General features: G+C 41.2%; 1 protein-coding gene across 6 annotated transcripts in view; it reads left to right on the top strand.

The window, feature by feature from the left end:
• Positions 1 to 22,546, top strand: part of LMO3 (LIM domain only 3) — a 62,669-nt gene that overhangs the window by 1,289 nt on the left and 38,834 nt on the right. The window contains exons 1-3 of one of the 6 annotated variants that reach the window (XM_052669289.1): positions 231 to 426; positions 645 to 710; positions 7,769 to 7,982. In XM_052669289.1, the coding sequence (XP_052525249.1) occupies positions 7,777 to 7,982 (206 nt within the window). In that variant the 5' untranslated portion in view covers positions 231 to 426; positions 645 to 710; positions 7,769 to 7,776. Of the gene's footprint in view, positions 1 to 230; positions 711 to 1,486; positions 1,616 to 1,847; positions 1,933 to 7,768; positions 7,983 to 22,546 lie in introns of those variants that run through there. The other 5 variants (XM_052669288.1, XM_052669291.1, XM_052669287.1 and 2 more) reach the window with 5 other exon arrangements.

The raw sequence follows: 22,546 nt of genomic DNA on the forward strand, positions 1-22,546 counted from the left end.
CCCTGGTGTTTGTGTCTAGCATATGCATGTGGTTTTGCTGACTGCACTTGCAGGCTTGTAAATTTTCACCATGGGAAATTACCAACAAAGCCCAATCTGTCTCCTGGCTGCTTTGCACTTTCTGAGGGCGGCTGTACTTGAGCGAGCTGCAGAACGAGAGAGAAAGAGAGAGGGAGAGAAAGGGGGAGCGGGGAGGGGGGAGAGAGGAAGGGTGGGTGGGTGGAGGGGGAGAGAGGTAAATAGCCTTAAATCGGAAGGGAGCTGCTTCTCTGTGGTCTTCCACAAGAGCTGCCTGGGCTCTGCTGGCTCAGTAATAACTGAGTGACCTTTTCTTTTGCTGTATTATGTCTGGCTGGTAAGGGATTGCATTTTGCAGCTGATAAAGCCCTGACTTCATTCAACTCGGCTCCTCACACGCTGCTTTAGGTAAGTTGTCTTCAGCCAGGACGGAGACAGACAGCCTTGGACTGCAAGATACTAAAAGGAGGACACCTGTAGCTCGGATGCGGTCAACACAATTACTTGGCGGATCCTTGAGGACCTCATTATTTTAAACTTAAAGAATAGCGATCTCCCCCCCCATCTCTCCCACCCCCCCTTTATTTTTTTTCCCCAAACAATGCTTCTTTTTGACCTTTCCCAAGGAGAAGAGCTACAAAGCAGCCACTGTGCTTATTGAACTGCCTCCCCTCTATCGCTTAATTGAGAAGGTAAGTGAGGCAACTGTGTACATAAGCTTTGGGTCATTTGTGTATGTGTGTCTGCATCACTCTCTCTCTCTCCCTCTCCCTCTCTCTCTCTCTCTCTGAGTCATAAGCCGGGGCTGCAATCCATACACACATCCCTGCACTGCAACTTTCGCTCGAGCTGCAGCTCTGCTGAGACTGTTTTGTTTAAATCATGTGAGGCTTCATTATTTTTATGATGAGACATGAAATACATGCAAGCGGAGGATGCTGAGCGAAACCCATCTAACTGGATGTCTCGAGAAATAGCAGTCAAAGTTAACAATGAATTGCAGCAGTCCCCCCTACCTCCCCCCCCACCCCCCCTCCGCCTCCGTTATTATTGTTATTATTATTCTTGCTTCTTCCAGAGCCGCTCGAAACGTGCTCTCAATTACCAAGGGAGTAGCTTAATTTCCCACTCCCCGGCTCTAATCCGCCAGCCTCCCCGTACAGCAGTTTCATTTGCAGCCGGCTCGGCGCAGGGTTAACCCTTTGGGCAGCGCGGCGGCGGCGGCCCGGAGGCGGCGGGGGAGCGCCGGGCAGCCCCCACCGGCCACGGGTTACTCGGCAGGAGTCAGCGCTCCGCGTGGGAGCCTTTCGGGGTGGGGGGGCTTTTTGGCTTCCTCTTTTCCCTCTTCGCTCCCGGCGCGGCGTGTGACAACGTGACAGCTCCGTCGGTTCCGACAAAGCCGCCCACCGGCGCAGCGCCGGGACCCGGCGCCGAGGGGTGCCCGGGGACAGCTTGCGGCCGTGCCCTGCCGCCCTCCCCCCGCCCCGCGCCGGGGGAGCGAGCGCTCGTTGCTCGGGCCGGGCCTCGGTGCTTCCGTCAGGAGGAGCTCCGCGGGCGCCCGTACAGCGACTCATGCAGAAAAAGGAGAAAAGTTTTGGTAAGGCTGCTGGTGCGCTGGCTCAGTTCGCAGGAAGGTAGGGCCGGGGCGGGGAGAGGGGCGAGCGCGGTTCCCTCTGCTCTTCTCTCCCGCCAGCGTTCGCGTGTGCAGCGAGGAGACCCCCGTGCCCCCGGCTAGAGAGCCGCGCAGGACCGCCGGTGACAGCGGTGAAGCCGGCCAGGTGCAGCCAACCTCGCTGCGCGCATCCCCACGCCTCCCTCTGCCCCCACCGCCCCATCCCTGCTGATGCTTGGGAAAAGGAATTAGCACAAAAGGCTCGAGCGTCCGGCTCCGAAAGGGAGTCTTTGTTGTAGAGTGTATGTTTCTTATTTATTTTTTTATTTTGCATGTGAGCTGCATCAAAATTGAACTCAGTCTTGCAAATCTCTTGTTGGCCTTTGCCAAGCACTAGCACTTTGCTGCCATGGTAACTGTAATTAAACTGATAAGAGTGGAAAAATGTCAGTATCTCTGAGCCTTGCAGCTGCATTGGAGAAAAAGGGAATCAAATTGGTTCCCAGCACCACTGCTCTAAAAAAGGAGGGAGGGAGTGGGGAGAGCTGGGGGGGTGTGGGGGGGGACACGACAGGGGTAGGAACATAGCTAAGCAGCTCCGTCCCTGAGATCTGGGTACATCTATTTGCTGTGATGTCCCTTAGGGGGCTACAGCCTGCAGGGATGCTCTGGGCCAGTGAACAGAGAGAAACAAGCTTTTAGGCCCAATCTCGCTTTCAAAAAGAGAAGGGGAAAGAAGAGGAGAAATCTTTTGTTTGGTGTCTCTTGGCAATCGACTAGCCGTGTTGGCTAAATTCTTTTAATCTGTATCACTGCTCCCAGCTGTGGGACTGCATAACCATTTTTAGTTTTCACCTAGCCTCCTCTTTTTTTCCCCCCAATCTCAAGCCACCTCCTTCATTAAAAATAAATAAATATATATTACAAAAATCATATTCCTCTTTAGAAGAAGAGGCGAGAGGTGAAGTTTAGTTATATACCATGAAAAATTGACTGAAAAGTATGCAGAAGTGTCTGTATTCAGAGTACTAAAAAAACCCCTTACTTTTATTATTATTATATATATTTTTTAAATCTGGAGTGTTATGGAGTTGCGGTTACTTTGTTGTGTTAACTACAGAAGCTGAGACTGTGCGGATGAATGGCACAGAACAAGAGAGCATAATGGAGGCAATCAACCGTTAGGCTGGTTCACAATGCAATCCAGGCAATTAAAAGCTCACCAGAGTTTAAATGAAATGGTTCTACTTATTTCTGTGCACCACACTGCACAGGCTATTATTTATGTCTCTTTTTTTAATTATGATTTCCCTTAAACTGTCAAATAACTCAGAATAGCGGGGTCTCGGAGGCGATAAGAATTTTCCACAGAACAATTTGCATGCCAATCTAAAACTAGTTACCACTCTTGATGCGCTGCATGCGAGCTCTGAAATGTTTCTTCCCTTCTGAAACCTTAACTTTTTTTTTTTTTTTTTTTTTTTTTTTTAAGTCTGTGCGTATTGTCCTGAATAATTGGAGCACTGAGTGCCTATAGGATGGAGCTACAAAGTGGGAGAGCCTCTGAAAAGCACTCTCTTACTTTTTATTTCTTTTTTATCTTCCGCTGGATCTCCAGCTCTCTTGCTGACTGCACACTGTCCATCAATCTGCTGTGTTCTAAAGACCACTGCACTGATATGTAATTTGCTCAAAACTGATTTCTTTTTTCTTTTTTCTTTTCTTTTCTTTTTTTTTTATAAGTAGAGCAAGTTTTCCCTCTCTTGCTGTGCAACCCCTTGTCCTTGTTTAAACCATGTGTGCTGCAGTGAAGGAGGAGTGAGTGGGCTCTAAAAGTTTGTGAGTGCTGTGGTGTGAGATAGCATCCAGTACTGCCCCGGAGCATCCCCTGTGCCATGAACCTCAGCCGTCCTTGCAGCTTCTTGGTGCCTGCACACAGAGGCTGCTAACAGAGCTTGTTCTGTCAGAACTCCACACTCTGATTCCAGGAAAGGTGATCAGAGTGACAGAAGTTCATGTCTGTGCCTTCTGTCAGGAGCCTGACTTAGCCTTTTCCAGCAATCTTTCCTCTTTATTCTGGAATTCATAGCTACAGATCCCTTGTCAGTGTTTCACTGCGCATTAACAACCACTGCCAGGGACAGGAGTCACTTGCATCCAACTTATCTGGAGAGACGGGGGGAGATCGAGGAGCTTACAGAATGGGTTAGGAAGTTCTCTCATCAAGAATTTGGATTGCCATTAGAAGTCTTATTCCTGGCAGTTTGAGTGCAGCGTCCTGAGGTTTGGTAAGGGGGAAAGAGAGAGAGGGATGCTGAGCAGGACCGGGAAAGTGAATTGGGCTGAAATAGAAGGGGATTGCCTGACAGTGACGGGCACTGAAATGTCTCTGTACTGATTGCAGATCTGCTCCGGGATGTGTGGACAGGAATCCACCAAACTAAAGGGAAAACCGGGTTCAGTTTTTGCAGCCTGGGCGTAGCACTTTGGAGCCGTCCGTGTTTTGGGAGCTCTGCCTTCCTAGAGAGGGGGCAGCAGGGTGGCCGGGCAGCATGGTGTGCTCCTGGTATCACCTCAGGCTGCCCTGGGTGCTGTCAGCCTCAGAGCTCCTGTCTGTACCTGGGGATGGCCAGGTTGTGGGGCTGCAGCCTGTGGGAGCTGCAGGTACGCCGACTGGTGCTCAGGGCAGCTATAAGCACACACGTTATTGGGAAGTGGCACTGTACTGGAGGTGGTCCGGGAGGTGATCTGCATCAGTCTGGATTACGCCTCACAGGAGAAATAATCAAGTATTCTGTTCTCAAAATTAAGTGTTTTAATCCAAGTCTGTGAATAAAAGGGCATGTGCAGAGAATTCCGAGCTGCTTAAAGCACTTCTTGGGGCACTGCTTGTGTTTTGTTTTGACTCCAAAAATAAACTTTTTTTTTTTTAATAATGAAGCTGTAGTTTAATTTTAATTTTCATTAAAATAGAAGTAGCTTCGTTGTAAGTAAAGTGTGAAAAAGATCAAAACTGTCTAAAAGGAAAAGCATGCCTTCCCTCCTCTAGCTGCTGCAGACCAAATCCCAAATCCTTAATCTGGAGATGCTGCCAGCAGGATGTCAGGGCCACCTTCTCCTTGCCTCAAGCTCAGAAGTGTGGGGCTGTTAGCATGACCTCTGAGGGGTGTCTGCCCCTTTCCACTTGTCTCTGTAAGGAGGGTTTGGGCTAACCAGCGTGACAGCGCTCTGTCTGCTTTCCGAATGTAGCAAGAGCCTCAAAACAGTGCCAGACTGTGTGCCACACAGCGCATGCTGGGCTTGTATTTATAACACAATAATCTGGTGTTTGCAGCATTTTCCTTAAGAATTACCATGCTTGATTGCTGCAGCATGCTCAGATGCTGGCTTATTCAAGCCCTGTTGTTGTTTCATCTTGTTCCCCTTGTGGAGCGCAGGGCAGCCCATCAGCTGGGATCAGGGACGTGGCGTTCCTTATCAGCTGACAAAATTTTTACATCACGATTTTTTTCTTTAAAGCCCTTAACTGCATTAGCTGCTAGTTTATCCTGGCTTCCCTCAAGCTAAAGATTAAAGTCCCAGAGCAGTCCTCCTCTCTTCTGAACTTTTTCACTGAGTTCCACAAAGTTGCCAACTGCGGTTTGTTTCGCGTGCCTGTCCTCTGTGTGGTGGTAGAGGGGGTCAGGAGTAAGTGTGCTCTAAAGGGGTATTTATATATATGCAACTTCACAGATTAAGCCTTTTCACCAAGCAGATATATTGGCGATCCTATAAGACTGCTCTGTACCATTAGTCTGCTACAGGCGCTTTACAAAAGTCTCTGCTGTTTTCACTGTTCTTAGTCGTTTCCTTGTAGTTGTGTTACATTGCTGCTTCACTCCTGCACCCTGGGCGTAGGGGAGCTCTCTGGCAGCTGGATATGCTGCGGTGCTCACTCAGGATGAGCGCTGTGTGTTCTTTCCCAGCCCTGCCCAGCCACAGAGCCTGTGCAGGTCGCAGGCTCTCATCCTCCCATTTGGGAATGAGAAACAGACCTCACGAGTTGCTGAGCGGTGTAGGAGCATTGATTGGAGGGTAATGGGAAGGCGGCAATGCCATTTTGATACTTACGGATAGTAAAATAAAGACCTTGGATTATCTTGCTAGGAGGTACAAACATTCGGCAGCAGTATTGCCACGGTACTTCGAGGTGCTTGCTAGGAGAACTGGCTCTATAATTGAACAGCTAATTTATCAGACAAATACATTCATTCAAAATGCATGGTAGAGTGTTTTGCAAAGCTGGGAGCGGGGATGTTATATGTATGAATTACTATAGTAATAGTAAGAATTACTATTTCTAATTTGTGGACTAACTTCACAGGTGAAAGTCATGAGTTCAACTTGATAAACCCTGCAAAGTCACATAGCTGGCTCTACACTTGCTGCGGTCCACGTACATTCATTGCGTTTCACGTACACGTATGGATCCCTGGGATGCCTCAGCTGGCACAGCATTTAGCCTCTTGTCTTCACAGTGCTGATATTCATAAAGGCACGCTGTACCATCACTTCAAAGATTACACTCATTTTCATGTTTTCCTTACGAGACCTTTAAAAATAGGTAAAATAAAACATCAGCCGGTTCGTGTTCTCTCTAACTGAGAATGCCTTTCTGAGGAAGTGTGCTGCGGCACCGACGGAGATGCGCTGATAGAAGCTGGGGCTGCAAAGCGTTCCTAAGAGCAGTAGTGTAGTGTTCTTGATGAGGAGCTCTTGAATTTGCTGTTCTTTGTTACAAGACTATTTGACCTTTCCCAGTCTCTGAGTTAAGAATGGGGTGCCGTGCCCTGAACTTGGGAGAAGGATTCTTTCAGCAAAAGCATTTATTCTTGTCTTACAAAATTCTCGTTGTGATGCTCAGATGCACTCTAATGAGTAGCAATTTTTTTTTTATTTTTAGTTGCATCTCCGATTGGCTTAAAACAGTGAGATAACCTAGTAATCGAACTGTGTGTCTGTTTTCTTTCCTCTCTGATGCTTGTTTGATGTACAGCAAAGCATCTACAAGGCTATGATTTTGCTTCTTCTAAGAAATGACTTTCAGAGGATCAGTGTGAGTGTAATCGGCTGGCAGTTCATGAGACCAGCCAAGAGAGACCAGTCTGTAAGCACTTTGGGGCAGTGACCTCCTCTCCCCATTTACAGCAAAACTGAGGGCCATCGATTTTTTTGTATGGATCTCTGGAAGGCAGCTGTGGTGCTCCACATGCCATTGCTCAACTGTATTCCACTTTTGCCCATTCTGTCCCTTAAACAGGGGTTCAAGGGTTTGAACTGTTATTTCTTCTCTCTGCTATTGCATTCAAAGGTATACATAATTAATGGATACCACTAGACTCCTTTTCCCAAACTATCTGTTTGGCTAAAATTGGGATTGGAGAATGGGGCAGAGATTTTGTATCATTATTATTATTTTTTGTGAAAAACTAGTAACTGTCTGACCTTGTGCAGCTTATTTAAGGTCAGATTTTTCAGCAGGTCCTTAGACTGAAGGATGCAATGAGAGATGCTGGTACTGAAGTCTCTATAAATCTGATTGCTTCATTCATGTGCCTAAGAACAGAAATCTTAAAAAGCAAAACTCCTACTGCAAAAATATATGGGCCAAACCTCCCTGTAACTCTGCTCCCTTACCTTTGATAGCTTCAGTCTTTCCATCTCTAGAATCTAGAGTGTTCATATGTTTTATAGTTAGTGCAAATTAGTCCAGACACACAACTTCAGGTATATTTGCTATTGCACATAGGCTGTTTGATTACATTTTTGAATGCTAAACATTGAGAATGTTGGGCCAAAGTAACTCTTTAACAGGACTGTTTTAATTTTTCACTTTAATTTTTCAATCATATTCCTTTTCAGCAAAGAGACCGGGTAAATGAGGTGGAACTCAGATCAGTGGAAGTTTCTGCTCTCAAGTTTATTTAATATTGTTTTCAGCTTGCTGTGGACTCGCCAGATTATGTCATCCTGTCTCTGCAGTTGCCTTTATAATGAACTGGGTGTGTGTGGGAGGGGAGAGGTGGAGGAAGAGAAGGCTGTGAGGCTCATTCTGGAGAGTGTCTGTTTTCACCCTTCTCTCTTCTTGCTGTGTTTCAGGTATACAAATGCTCTCAGTCCAGCCAGACACCAAGCCGAAAGGTTGTGCTGGCTGCAACCGTAAGATTAAAGACCGGTATCTTCTAAAGGCCCTGGACAAATATTGGCATGAAGACTGCTTGAAATGTGCCTGCTGTGACTGCCGCCTGGGGGAGGTGGGCTCCACTCTGTACACCAAAGCCAACCTTATCCTTTGTCGCAGAGACTACCTGAGGTAGGTCGCACCTGTGTCGTGTTCCTTGAGAAACGCAGTGAGCCTGCTCAGTCCTTCCTGTGTAGGTAGTGGTGCGTATGCAGTGCTTGGAAGCTGCAGGACAAAGCATTTGTGGAGCATGAGGCAACCAGCTGCAGCAGAGAGGTGAAACTAAATTCAAAGGTAGTATCGCATGCTCTTGAGTTTTGTGATGCTTATGGTGAGGTGCTGCGCTGGGAGGGAGGTGAGAACAGAGTAACCCCTGGCTCAGCAAAGTGCTCGTGGAGAGCTGATCCTCCTAAAAGCAATGCAATGTTCAGCCTGAAAGAGCAGGGCCACCTGAGTGGCCTGCAGCTGCTCAAGTGTGGGTTGCAATGCTGTGAGCGCTTGCTCCATTTGGCTGTGCGTATCCGCTTCTGCCCTTTGAGTTCACCAGAGGGATTGTGGTAGTGGTCGGAGCTTTAAGGAACGTTGTCATTTATCTGCTAGAAGCTGCACTGAGACAATCCACTCACCTTCCCTGTGCTAAATAACCCCATAGCCAATGGGCTCCAACCAGCCCACTGACCCGTGTGGGACCTGGGTGACCCAGCACTGCTTTTCAAACTTGGCAGACCATCCTCTGGGTGATACTTCTTGAATATGGCAAACCATCACCTGATTCTCTGCTTTCTTGTTTGCTTGTCAATCTTCTCAAAAACAATTGGGGTATAAATCGGCACAGTACCAAACTAGAGCGTGCATGTACAAATAGAGCTACTTGCAGAAGCTGAGGTTAATCGAGAAGTTTGGTCTCTCTGGGCTGTCAATTGTAAATAGAGAGAGGCTCCTCTGGGGTGATTCAGAGCACCTATTTCATAGAGGAGCACCTTCTGCCATTCCCTGCAGAGGGGGTCTAGTGAGACTGGCTGCCCGAGGCAGGTGTGAACTTCTGGGAATATTTCCCCTGCTCCTGTAGCAAAGTCTTTTCCTTTTAAACGGACATTCAAGTCTGTAATACATTGGGGGAAAATTAAAATTCTCTTTACGTGTGTTAACTTAAAAGTTCAGTGTAGGCACAGGTAGCAAATACGAAGTTTCCAGGTTGTATGGCATGAGTGGGTTGGTACAGAAATCAGGATTAATGTGTTAACAGGTCTTGGTACTCTGGCTCTCTGCATTACAACCTGTTTTTTCTAGAGTAGAGCAAAATTGTTTGCAAGTGTCTTAGGCGTTTGCTGAGCTGGAGCTGCAAAGCAGCTTAGTGTTCTTCAGACAGGGCCACTTGGATCTCTTAGTGGTAAAAGTGCTCTGCTACCCATTAAAGCTCCATGAGCTGAGCACAAGACAGAGTCTGCATCTTAAAGGCATTGTGTTAAAGCTGCCAAAAAAGTAGCTAAGAAAATCTTACTTTTAAAAATGAAGAGGAAACTGTTTCATGCAAGAAATAGAAGGGGATCATTGTATAGAAACCTAGGTTGCTTGTAATCTTAAATTGTGTTATAGAGAGAGTGGTATGAACAGCTTCTGGGGGCAAATAGGTGCTGAGCCTAATATTTAAAACCTGTTCTAAGAATCTTTCTACAAGTGCCTGCAGGAGTAAGAAAACTCTACTGTGGCAATTTGATCCCCAGATTTACTGGTGGCTTTGAACTTAGTCTCCCAAAGACTCACGCAACAGATCGAGTGTTTTAAAATCAAAACCAAAAGTGATTGAGTAGTAGGGATATGAACAAAACATTTCCACATTACACACGTGTGCATGCATCTCATTGCTCTCTGGTATTTAAAGGTCTATCAGGAATAAATATTTAGCAATCAGAATGTTAAAATTCATACTATGTGACTCAGAGAAAGGTGACTGTGATTTTTACACCGTGGTTTATCTGTCACAAATGCTTTCGAAACTGTTTTTTTTGTTATTTATTCATCTGCAATATTCACGTTTGCCCCAGTGAAACCAGCATACATGGCAGATCCTGTAGTCAGTCTAAAGATGTTTTGGATTTTGTTTCTGGATTTATCCAGAAGTCTTTGTGAAGTCTTAATGAAAGTCATAAGTCTTTCCTTAGTGATTCTTGTGAATGCATGGATTTAAACTTGGTATTTACTCTAAATTTCATACTGATGCACTTAAGGTAATTGCAGATAGTTTGCCTCATTGCGTCTTGTATACTTGGTTATGCAGTGAACCTATAAAAGTGATCTTTTTAATGTTAATGTAGAAACCAGTTAAATGTTCTCTAGCTTTGTAGTCAAATAAGCTTTCATATTTAGCAACTCACTTGATATCAATTTAAAGAAAAAATTACTTAGCAATAATGATCAGATTAGGGTTCGATTGCATTTTCAAGCTAGCCTCTTTTTTGTTGTTCTTGTTCTTCTTTTTAACTATAGAGGAAGTGTTTGCTACATACAAAACTGTTCCATCTTCCTATTAATTTATGTGGTGCCCTCTAGAGGATATGTGGCTTGTATGATATTATAAAGAGTAAAATTGCTTATTAACTTCTCTCTCTGTGTTCATTATGTATTTCAGTAAGACAACCATTCTACAGATACTATAGGCAATAATGTAGCCAATTTGTGTGCTTTGACATCCATGGTTAATTCAGAAACTATGTGATTGTGTCTTTGGCTATTTGCAAAAATGCTTCTAATATCTCTCACTTAGAAATGCCTGCCAAAAAATATTAAAGATTCTCTCAACTGTAATGCATGCTTTTGTTTGGCATTTGAGCCATGAGATACCTACTCTGAGTCTTTTATAAGTACTCTCTATCGCCAAGACTTCAAATCTTGCTTTGTTTTAGCTCTCCCTTTTGTTAAAATAAGTTAATTTTACTATATTAAGACCTTACTCTCTAGGATAGAGGGGGTCATGGAGATGGAGGTAATGAGCTTGGAAGATGTTCTGGGTGTGAGAGGCTTTCCCCTGCAATCTGATTCAACTAAGTCACTCCAGTGATTTCAGAGGTGGCATGTGGCACCCAGGGTATTGGAGTGGTCACAGCAGGAATGAGCTCTGTTTTGTTAACGAAGATGAGAACTGACTTGAGTAAAGAATGGGCTCAATGTTAGGAATAACATACGTGGTGAAAATGATATGCAGAGTATAATTCCCCTGCAGGCTTCTGTCTCCTGCTTATACACTCCTGGGTTAGAAAGTGAAGACTTAATTTAAGGAACTTAAGTTTATGCCAGTATTTCAAGTCCATTTACAGTAAGTGAAATATGCGAGAAGTTGGCTTCCCCCCCCCCCCCCCCCTTTCCTCCAGAGCTGTGCAGTGACATCTTAATGTATCAACCTATCCTGCTCAGTCCTCTGTTCTGACTGGCAGCATGTCCATTTACAAGCAAAATATTCCCTTTGAAATCTGTCATTACTGCCATTAATGACCAGTCGTTATGTTAACAGCCCCTGGGCTGTTAACATATCAAACTGGTTGTTAACTGGAAGGTTATTACTTATTTAAACCGCAGGTATGGTTTGTGTGAAATGTGCTTTGGTTATGCATTCTGGGCTAGTTCTGCTCAAAACAATGGGAAAAAAACAGCATAGCATTTGCCTTTGGGGTGCCAGGGGATTTGCTTTCTATTCCATCTGCTCATTTGATTTCTGCATATTTGTGAGGTCCTCCTGCCCCTGGGCAGCCTCCTAATTTCAGGTGCAACCGTGTGCAGTCCCATCTTTTTAGCTTTGCGTGCAAATGGGCAGTCACAGATACTTCCAGATGCACAGTAATGCAAGCCGCGCATCTGAGATTAATATCTGGCCCCTAAAAGTGTGAAATGAAAGACCGACAATTACACGTAACTCAGTTGTATTAAATAATGAGCTTCCTCGGATGCAGCGAAAATATGAAAGTACAGCTGTGCTAAGCTAGTAGCAATGTAGGTCAATCACCCTTTTCACTTAGGTTTTTAACTACGCAAACCCTGCTGAGCGACCAATGACTACAAAGTGCTGTTTCATTCCTATTTAATTTTGGCAGCATTTTACTGAAGAGCAGGCATTCATGCAGCTAAATTATCTTCACCGTTTCTGGTTTTAACTCCAGCTCCATGACACTAAATGTTGGAGTGCATATCTCTTAGTAAACACAAAGAATATGGTTTCTGATTTTTTTTCTCTTTTTTTTTTTTTTTTTTTTTTTTTTTTTTTCAAATCCATCACTTAACATGGAAATTGAATTAGAACTTTTATTTCTTTATGCATAATTTCCCTAGCCAGGCAAACAGATCATAAGAAAAGGATTAACAAAACGGTGTGTTGGGGAGAATTTTTACCCTTAAACACATTTAGAGTCTTTCCGAGGATGGCACAGCGGTGTGCCCCCCGCACTGCCCAAGCTTGGTAACTGTTTGGCTTGTAAATGTACTACAGGCTTTAGAAGAACCACAGAATAGCTCTGAAGAGGGGTTGACTGCTATCCCTGAGGAAAGGGACAAATCATGTTTTTTCTTGTTTTCTCTCCTATTTGCTGATCTGAGCACTTGAGACAAACCTAGATTTTAGATTATATATTGGACAGGATCCTGTAAATAATGACAAGTGACTACAGAGAGTAAAGTGCTCAACCACAAGCATCATAAAGATGCTGCCTCTGTAAAATATTTAGTCTGTGAAAGGGTACAGACTGAAAAGAATAGAGTTTAGGAAGCAGCCTTTTCCTGCAAAACTGCTCTCACTCTAAAAGCAATTAGTATTTAAATATGTATATATTACGTAGTAGTACTTAGAAATTCAAGGAAGACTTAAAATGTCCTATCATCTAGTATTGTTTAGCAGTTCCTGTTTCTCTTATGTCACAGAAAGCACGCGTTAAATATTGCAAACATATGAAGTACTGGCTCTCATAAATGCTTGTACAAATACTCTACATGGATATTTTCATGGATAAAAGGATGTCAGATGTTTTTAAACTGACACCTCAGTATGCTTCTTGCCCAGTTTAATAAAATAATGATAAAATTTTAAGGATTTAAACACTCTTTGAGTTTTCAAGAATATTGAGGCAATTACAAAAGCAAGGTTTAAGAGAGCTCTACTTTCTTTAATAAAACGATCCTTTATTTATTCATAAATACCTTGATGCAGTAAGTGTTAAAGTATAAGGTACTATTTTGGAGGAACAGGTCCTAAAATATTTTACTGTATATATGGATTTTTTAGGTGTAGTGTCTCCTTGTTGAATTTTTGCTGTGTATGGGAGATTCGTATTCCACTAAATTTACATTAATTGCAGCATTTAGCATGTCTTAATAAAAGAAAAAAAAAAGAAAAAGAAAGCACAATAACACTCTACCTCTAATTGACAGCTCTTTTGAAATACTTAAAACACTGTTCCAGTTCTTGAAGGGATAAGGGTATACAACAAGGGGACTAATGCACGTACACGCAGTTAATTCACTGCAATTGCAAGGAATAATGGGTTTGATTTAGTTACACTCTAGCTAGTTTAGCTCCTTATTTTAGTTCATCTGTGATAGCTTTTAATAAGAAACATTCAATTAAGCTGTTAAAATTGGTGTTTAAGTCATGTTGAAAGGCTGTAAAATATGTGTACTCAAGTTTGACGCTCTTCAGTAGTTCCATGTGTTTGCTAGTATCTTCTGGTATTTTTCTTCAGAGCTGCCAAATTTTTAATAATTGTGTTATTTTTAGTGGCTTAAAATACACAGTTTAATTTCCAAGGATGTGAATGTTCCCTCTTATATGGCTTCTTGAAAACCAGACACTTCTTGTGTGTTGTCAAAATACCTCATTAATCCCCTGGAAACGTTCAAAGAATTTCAGGAGACTTTTCAGATGAAAGTACATTGCATCTTAAAGCCTGTCCTATATCTCTTCATTATCTTGCTGCAGTACAGCGTATATTATGGAAAATTATTTTACTGTAAATATTTTGTCAATTTATAGTGGTTCAGTAAAGCTTGTAATTTTGGGGCAGGCTTGGTTAGTCTGCAGCGTCAAAGGATGGGTTAATGTTCTTGTAAAAAATACTAAGCAGACCTGTAGAATTCAGAAATTGCTTTTAAAATACATGGAACTTGCTCCATTTTTTCCTTGTTGATTTTTTTCCTTAGAAGAGACTTTGTGACTAGTGCTCCTATGGAATATGTTTAAAATAATACTCCAGTTAAAATGCTTTCCTTCAGGAGCGAGTATTATCAACTATATTATGGCATGTGATTTGACATCCAGGGCTTAATTGCAAACTTTCTGCATTTTTTGGCAAGAAGCATACACAAAACAATGTGTCTCTGTACTGTGTCGTAGAGCAATATTTAGCTGTTATTGCCTAACATAGAGATGTTATTAAGAGGTCCTAAATTCTGCTCCATGCCTGTTCCTTACAAAAAAAAAAAAATTAAAAAAAAAATAATTGAAGCTTTCCTTATTTTTATTTTGTCATAATTTTACCCAAAACTGGAAAAAAAAAATCTATGTATGTGATTTTAAAAAATAATAAAATATAAAATTATTTTGAATTTCAACACATTAGACTTGCTGTACCATTCAAACGTTTTGGATATCATAAATAATATTCCCCCGCAGTGTGAATTTCTGACTAATAGGTAACAAACATAGTTCTGCTTTCAAAAAATAGAGTTGTGAGCACATTGAAAATTGCAGAAACTTCTCAGATGGAAATAGAAATTTCTTATAAAACTTCATAATAGGTAATTGAGAATCGGCATTGAAAATGTTCAGTGCTATTACACACTTTCAGCCCTCCTGACTTTCAGAATTGCTTTTTCTTTTCTCTAAAGTTAAATATGTTCATGAGGAGTTTGGAAACCAAAATGCTCAGTATGTAGTACTTAATTTCTAAATTAAATTGCTCTTTATATTTAACGTATTAAGGAATGTAAATTTTGGATATACCTTACCAGATGTGTTGTGTTTTGGTTGCTAACTTCCCATTGGATATTTTAGGATGATGGATGGCTTTTAAAATAGAGAAGAGACACAAGCTTAAATTTTTTTCCAGCTTAAATGTTCTTGAATTTATTAAATTTTTCAGACTTGCTATCTGAAACATGGAGTCTACATTGCCAGAAATACTTGCGTATTTTACACCTGTAGAATTCTAATAGTGGTGTTTTTACACCCTCCCAAAACTGCTGCTTCCATATTCTAAATCTTAGCCTTTGTGCAATTGAGTCTCTCTCTATATGTCCCGTGTGTTTTCAGATAGCTATTACGTATCAGTAGATATGCGTTTTAAAAGAGAAAGAGCTATTTAAGTCATCTCTATTTTTGGTGTGTGTATGAGTCTATAGAGCCAAGCTTTCCTGAGAAAGGACAAATCAATGGGATAGTTGTATGTGATTAGGCAAAGAAAAACCCAAACCCAACAGTAGTTTAATTAGAAATTACTAAAGTTTGGATTTGTAGAAACTGCTGCATTAAGAAAGTTCTGCCCTTTTTTAATATTTAGACTAAACTGAACAAGCCTTAAACATACACTGGATCTGGCTCACAAAAGTATTCACAAAAGTATTAGCAGAACTTAGAATCATAGCATCATAGAATGGCTTGGGTTGGAAGGCACTGTTAGGATCACCTAGTTCCAACCCCTTGCTATAGGCAAGGACACCTCCCTCTAGACCAGGTTGCTCAAAGTCCCATCCAGCCTGGCCTTGAATGCTTCCAGGGAGAGGGCATCCACAACCTCTCTGGGCAACCTGTGCCAGTTTGTCACCACTCTCGCAGTAAACACTTTCTTTCTAATATCTAGTCTAAATCTACTTGACCATATACAAGTGGGAATATAAATTGTTTAAACAACACAGGATAAATAGTTTTGCCAAATTTGATCGTTAGCAAGCCGTGTATCAAAATGAAACCATTCATGGTTAAAATACCTTACATGCTCTCCAGGGTCATGTCTTCTCTGCATATCTGCTTGATATTGTATTTACGCATATATTTATGAAGAAATTGTTGTAGAATTCTTTCTCAATTGTAATGCAAGTACCTGAATAGGAATCTAAGCATGGTTTTGTATTCCCTCAAACTGTTTAAGACAGACTTCAAGTGCATGCTAACAATTAAAAATCTCACTAGCCCCATGGCAATCAGTGAAGTTAGTGGTGTGCTGAAATGTCACGCTAGAGTGCGGGCACAGAGTATTCATAATTCAGTCTGTGTTCCAGCTTTGAATCAGAACTGCAGCTACTAGCAGCTGAAAAGTATTTAGCACCTCATTTTCTAAGAGTACAATAGCCCCAGTTATTATCCAAAAAATATTTTCGTTCAGGATGAGAGTGAACTCTGTTTATCTATTTTATCACAAAATGTAACACAACACAAGGAAACTCTTTGTGAGCAGAAAATCTCTGCTTTTGTGAAATAGATTTTCAGATCTGGATTGATGTTCCATGGGAAATTCTCCTGCAGTTCTTGTGTTAAGTGGCATTCTGCAGAAGTGTAATTTAAGCTTTTCATCTTTTCTTTGCAAAAATGATAATGTCTTGTGTTGGCACATAGTGGATGAAAGTGAGAATTGCGCAACATGCAAAGATAAAATTATTTCTGGAGAGTAGAGCAGAGCAGATAAAACATGTTACCACATCTTTTCTATGTTTTTGGAGAGATCGGAGTAAGTGTACTCAAGTCATACATTTGGATATACTGCAAGTGATGATATATAGGAGTAATTAGCAACATACTACATTATACTAAGTAGCAAATGCCATCTTACTCTTGTATCATTGTTTTCAGTAGTGCTTGTTTGAGTTTGATTCTTTGGACTTCATATACAGAAGTGATCACTTCGGCATTGACTAAAATGTAGAAAATTGATGCTTGTGCATCAAACTTGATTTTTTTTTTAGAGGCATACTTTCAATCTGTAAATATCAGCATAGATAAAGCCTCGTGTTGTCACTTAGTGAATGGATATTTATTAGATTGTAGCTCTGCACTGAGCAGAATTTTCAACTATGAGAGTAAATAAATATTACATTAATCTTATTATTTTGCAGCTATCTTAAACAACAACAGATATTAGTTGAAGAAAACTTGATTCAAATACAGATTAAATAAATAACCTTCCTTCAAATTTCATGTGTTCTAATCAACAGATGAATGTAATTTCTAAAAATTGTTCAAATGATTATTGAACTTAGCTTTGTCTTTTAGATATGTTTTTGGGAAGGATTTCTAAGCAGTGGTAGCTTAAGCAGGTTGACTGGTGGTAAAAAATTGCAATGATTGCAAATTACTGATTTAGGTTTCCTGTCACTATGACTGCTACTACACAAATCTTATTTTTCTGTAGTGAGGACTGTTGCTTCCATAGCTACTACTCTTTCCCAGAATTTGCATTGATGAAGTACGTTTTTTTTATTTTTAGAGTGCAGAAAACCAAAAAATTCATCTTCTCCTGAAGAAACACATTGCAGTTTTCCACTTTCTAATTCATGTTAAATACATTTTGCACAGAACTCAAAAGTTCAAGGATGTAAGATTTGGGTTTACAAAACAAAAACAAAAACAAAAACAAAACACAAAAAAAAAACCCTCACGAAAAAGCAACTTTTTGAAGAGTGCTTTTTAAGACTCATGTGCCCACCTTACACAAAGTGTCAAGAAGGGCGAGGGCGGCCTCAATAAGGAGGTGATCTTCACCAGCTTTTATTGGCTTCCTTATTTAATTTGTAATCTGATACATTTAAGAACATTTTATACTAAAATAAAATTAACCCTAATCTTACAAATGTATACTATATGCTTGACTTGATGTACCTCGAATAATCCTATTGAAAGCTATGGGACCTATTAATTTAGAAACATGCCTCAGCAAAGCCAAATATTTGCAACTGGAATGGTGCTGCCTGAAAAATCTATCTCCAGTTGCTGTGCCTTCCTTTTTAGTACCCTGCACACTGTACACCGATTATCCATAGCCACAGCACGATTCTCTTTGTTCAGAAGTCTAGACCTGCAGTCTGGCTCCTAGCTGGGCACGCGGCTGCAGGCCGCAATGTCGGCCACAGCTCATACTGTGCCAGTGTGTCTCTGGGATGTCAAAGTGCTGACATCCGTAACAGTCTCTCCCTGTCCCTCTCTGACTGAAAGGATGTAGATCTGTATGTTAATCCTGCTCCGTCATCGCTCCCAAACTGAACTTCTGGCAGGTGATATAAGGGTCTGCCTTGAAGCTTGTATGACCTGTTGGTAGCTCTTGGGCTTTGCGATTTTTATGGGGAAGATAGCAAGTAGTAGGAGGTGGAACAAAACTGTATTTAAAAGCCCCAGGATTTTCTGTTGATGTTTGTGAATGTTGGGTTCTCAATTCATTTCCTCCTCGTGTTCCAAAATTGTGCTAACGAACCTGTCCTGTGTAATTAGCAGCTCCTGGCTACTGTTAGGGTGTGTTCATTTTCATTAAGATGTTAAATTCATGCATCTTTATGTTCCGTGTAGTATTAAAAAGAATGCAACGTGACGATGAATGCTTTGGGAGCACTGAAAAGTAAATTAAAATATACTCTTTCTGCTCAGAATTTGACTTATTAAAACAATCTTAAGATCTACAGGAAATGTTGAAAACATTACTGTAAATGTGCTGTTTTTAATGAGCCTCACTGTAGCATTAAGTCAGTCAGGAGAGCTTCCTGCAACACCTTCTTACCTAATTCAGTTGTAATGTGGAGTGAATCACTGCTAAGATTCATTGAGTAAAACAGAAATGACAACTTCCAGAGTATGTAGCCAACCATTGTCCTCTGTGCTTTTCTGAGGCATTTTCACAGACTCGTGGAATCTCTGATGTTGGAAAAGACCTCTAACATCATCTAGTCCTCCTACCAAAAATATTGCCTCCTAAACCATGCCCCTGAGTACCACATCTATGCTTGAACACCTCCCAGGATGGTGACTTCACCACTCACTGGGCAGCCTTTGCCCAGCCTCTATTTCGGAGAAGTTTTTCCTGATATCCAACCTGTGAACCATTCCTGGTGTTCTCTCTTCCAAGTCCCAGTTCCTTCCAGACTCCAGGTACAACAAAACTTGATTGTTTTCCTGTAATATCCATAACAGCATCCTCCTCCTGTTTCTTGTGTGCCTTTTGAATAGATTCTCAGCTGGTAATTACAATTTTTTAAAAAAACAACACAAGATTCCACATCTGAAATGTGTGCAGTAGGTACACTGTTCTTAATAAGTTCTTAATTTGGACAAGGAATAGTTAAGATGATCACAAGAAGTACAGCTTCTTGCTATGGTAAGCAGCTGATTGCTTTCACTGGCTTCTTTTTTCTCCTTATACAAATATATCTTCTCTACTAACAGACCCCTGAGGTTTACTCTGATGCTAGTATATATTTGCAACATTTACTGTAATTTGTCAGATTATCTGTCTCAACTGGAATTTACTGAGTCTGAGCAAATAATTCTAGAACCAAATATTCTAAAGAATCTTATTATTAACCAGGTAGTCTTACTGTAATGGCAGGTAAACATTTTCCTTATGATTTGTTTTTAAAAAAGTAATTTTTATTGTGTATACTTGCATATGTATAAGACATATATACCAGCTATTCTAGCAGACATTCAGCCTCTATATTTTGTCCGATGCTTCCATTTAAACCATCTGAACTCCATTTCTCCGTGCTTCTTCCTCAAAAGCTGATTCTCCTTTTTTTAATGTGTGCTTTTTGGAAAAAGTTCTTGCCACTACCTCCTACGTGTTTCATGCTTGGCTTACTATCAATATTATTTAAGCAGTACAGTGAGAGATGGCATTGCAGAGTATCAAAAAACTGGTGTAAGAAAAAGTATTTCTTTTCCATTCCTTCAAAAAGGGAAAATTCAGGTGGGGAGGAAATAAAATGCAGAAAATAATTGCAAGCACATTTTGTTTCCCAGAAAATCTTTCTAAAGTAGAGAGAAGTGGTTTTGTCAATGTAAGTCTGGACATTGCTATCCCTACAAGGCATTTGAAAACCCACCTTGTTACCTTCCAGACTTCGAAAAAGCTTTTTTGCACTTGCTTTAAGCACCACATCTTTATATCTCTAAGCTCTACTTGACCTCTTGTGAAACTAAATTTGACCTGGGCCCAGTGTTTTTCTGTTAAGAAATAACAATGAAGAGCAGTTCTATAGCCCATATGATTTCAGCAGTGCATTGTGTTCCAGATTGTGTGGGGGATGACATCCAAAGGTGTCTCAATAGGACAAATATATCAGATATTACCAGTGTATTTGCTGTCTGCTTCTTGGTTTACTCAGGAAAAGGTTACAATGGTAATTTCTGCTAATTCAACCTCATTGCAGTATTGCTTCTTGAAGGCATTGCTGCTGATGGTGGACGATGTGCTGTAAAGTACTTTGCCTCCACCTGATGAAAACTGCAGTCCTGTCTTCCTTCTGCTGTGCATAAGGAGTGAAAGTAGTTACAGTTCCACTTTTTGTATGAAGAAGTTAGAAAAGCAAAAGAATTAATGGCTGCACTGTTTTCTCTGCTTTCCCTGAAATTTCAGAATGCCAGAGATGACAGAAATGTGACACTGATGTAGGCAATTGTCCTTCATCATCAGTAATATTTTGGGAAGAATAATTATTAAATCACAAATGTAAGAAAACTTGTCATGAGAAGACAACATTAATTGTCATTACATCAGACCCCTGCTTTCTTTTCCTAAATCCTAAATGCAATCATCAAGACAGCTACATCTGGTCAGATCACTCGTCTGTGGATTTGCAGTTTTGCTGTCAGTTTTCCATTCTCCTTGTGCTCACTGGGACCAGCAGCAAAATGGACATCTCCCCACTTCCTAGTGATTGAGAAAGAATTTTGTTGTACCAAACTGACTGATTTTGCTGCAAGATTAAACCTGGAGATCCACTGTCATTGTGGACATGGGTGTGAGTGAACCAAGTGTGTCCATCACACACAGAAGTTTTGATAAGGAAGAAATCCATTTTGGGAGTAACCCAACCGTTCTGATATGTTCCGTATCACTCTTGTCAAACCAAAAAGAGAAAAATGGAAAAAAAAAGTCATACCAGGTTCTAGCAGCTCCTACATCATAAGAATATGGAAAATATAATAGACACTCATTAAAGGCCAAACGAAAGCGGCATATGCAGCAAATATGAAAATGACCGAATTATGGTAGCCGATGCTAATGTCTGCCAGATTTAAAAGGTCAGCACCAAAAAGCAGGTCAGATAGACATTTCCAGCTGACAGGCAAGAAACATTGAAGGCTTGAATGTTAGTATTGTGGGAGTGTGTTGGAACAAGAAAAGAAGCACCTTGCTGTATTTGTCCCAGCATAAATGATGGCTAGTCACACACATGATATTTATATCAAATATTTTTTCTCATACCCGTAACTACATTGAGCATGCTGTTGTTGCTGCCATAATGCAATCTGCAAAGGTCAATCAAGTTAAAGAATCAGGATGATGAGATTAGGTATTACTTTAAAAAATGAGACAAAAAGTGTGTTTGGAGAGAGGCCTGAACATGTCACCAGTATAATTCTGCTTGGTTTGCTCCAGGTCCCTGCATCCTTTCCTAGAAATGCTGTGTGAACTGAGCTGATCCACTTTAGTTCCAAGAGTACTTTCTCGTTCTCTGGTAGTAGCTGAGGTGTCTGAATGTTCTTGGGGAAGAGATGAGGGAGTCTTCTGGGCACAGGACAAAAATAAAATGACATGTTTAAGTGCTTTTTTTTTATGCTCCAGGGAGATTTTACTATCTGAATTGTGTGCAGTGAGCAGGGATTTTTCATTTCATACATCATTCACGACTTGCTGCAGTGATTCCAAAAAGTCACAGAAGCTGAGTCTCTGCTTGCACCAAAGCACAGAATTTTAAGTTTGTGAGTTTTAACAATGGATGTTGGAGTTTCATTAAGGCTTAACACAAAAATTGCAGTGCGGAGGAACAATGTCAGATGTTGGAAAAAAGGAGCAACGTTGTCTGAGGACACTGGAGGATATACAGTAATGACTATGGCAAGATCCAGGATGTTTTATACTCCCACCCTTGTTCTCACGTTGCACATGAGGGATGCTCAATGTACGAGGAAGGTAGCAGGTCCCCAGATTTGTCGTCAGTCTATATACCAAAGTTTTTTGATAGTGTTAGCTGAGACTTTGTGTTACATTAGGCTGTGGCATTGATGGAGAGCTGTGAGCAGCACATGAATTTTGACTCTTTTTTACCCTTGTGTGCATTTATTTAGGATTAGTCAACAGTTTTTCTAGCAGTTGTGACATGTTTGGAATGATGTACTGGAGGTGAAGTGATTTAAATGTAGCTCTGTGAGTATTTTACACCTGCTTTAGAGAGCTTTTGTAGGAAACACATGAATTTTTAATTGCTATAGTAAAAACTAGTGGCAGGGGGAAATTTTGTCTATCTGAGTAACCTATGGATGCTATAGCTAGCCTGGTCTGTTCTGTCTGTCAGCAGAGTTGGAGAGAACGGGTACAAAATAATCTGGACGGATGTCTGAGCATCTTGGTTGATGGTGTCATATGACATTTACTGTCCACATGTCCATAGTGGGCCTTCTGGCTTTTTCTGTAGTCTCAAGGAAAAAAGCAACCTAATTACCTGGAAGTTCTTGG

This window comes from Tympanuchus pallidicinctus, unplaced genomic scaffold (genome assembly GCF_026119805.1).
Source record: "Tympanuchus pallidicinctus isolate F22 unplaced genomic scaffold, pur_lepc_1.0 scaffold8, whole genome shotgun sequence".
Classification (NCBI taxonomy): domain Eukaryota; kingdom Metazoa; phylum Chordata; class Aves; order Galliformes; family Phasianidae; genus Tympanuchus; species Tympanuchus pallidicinctus.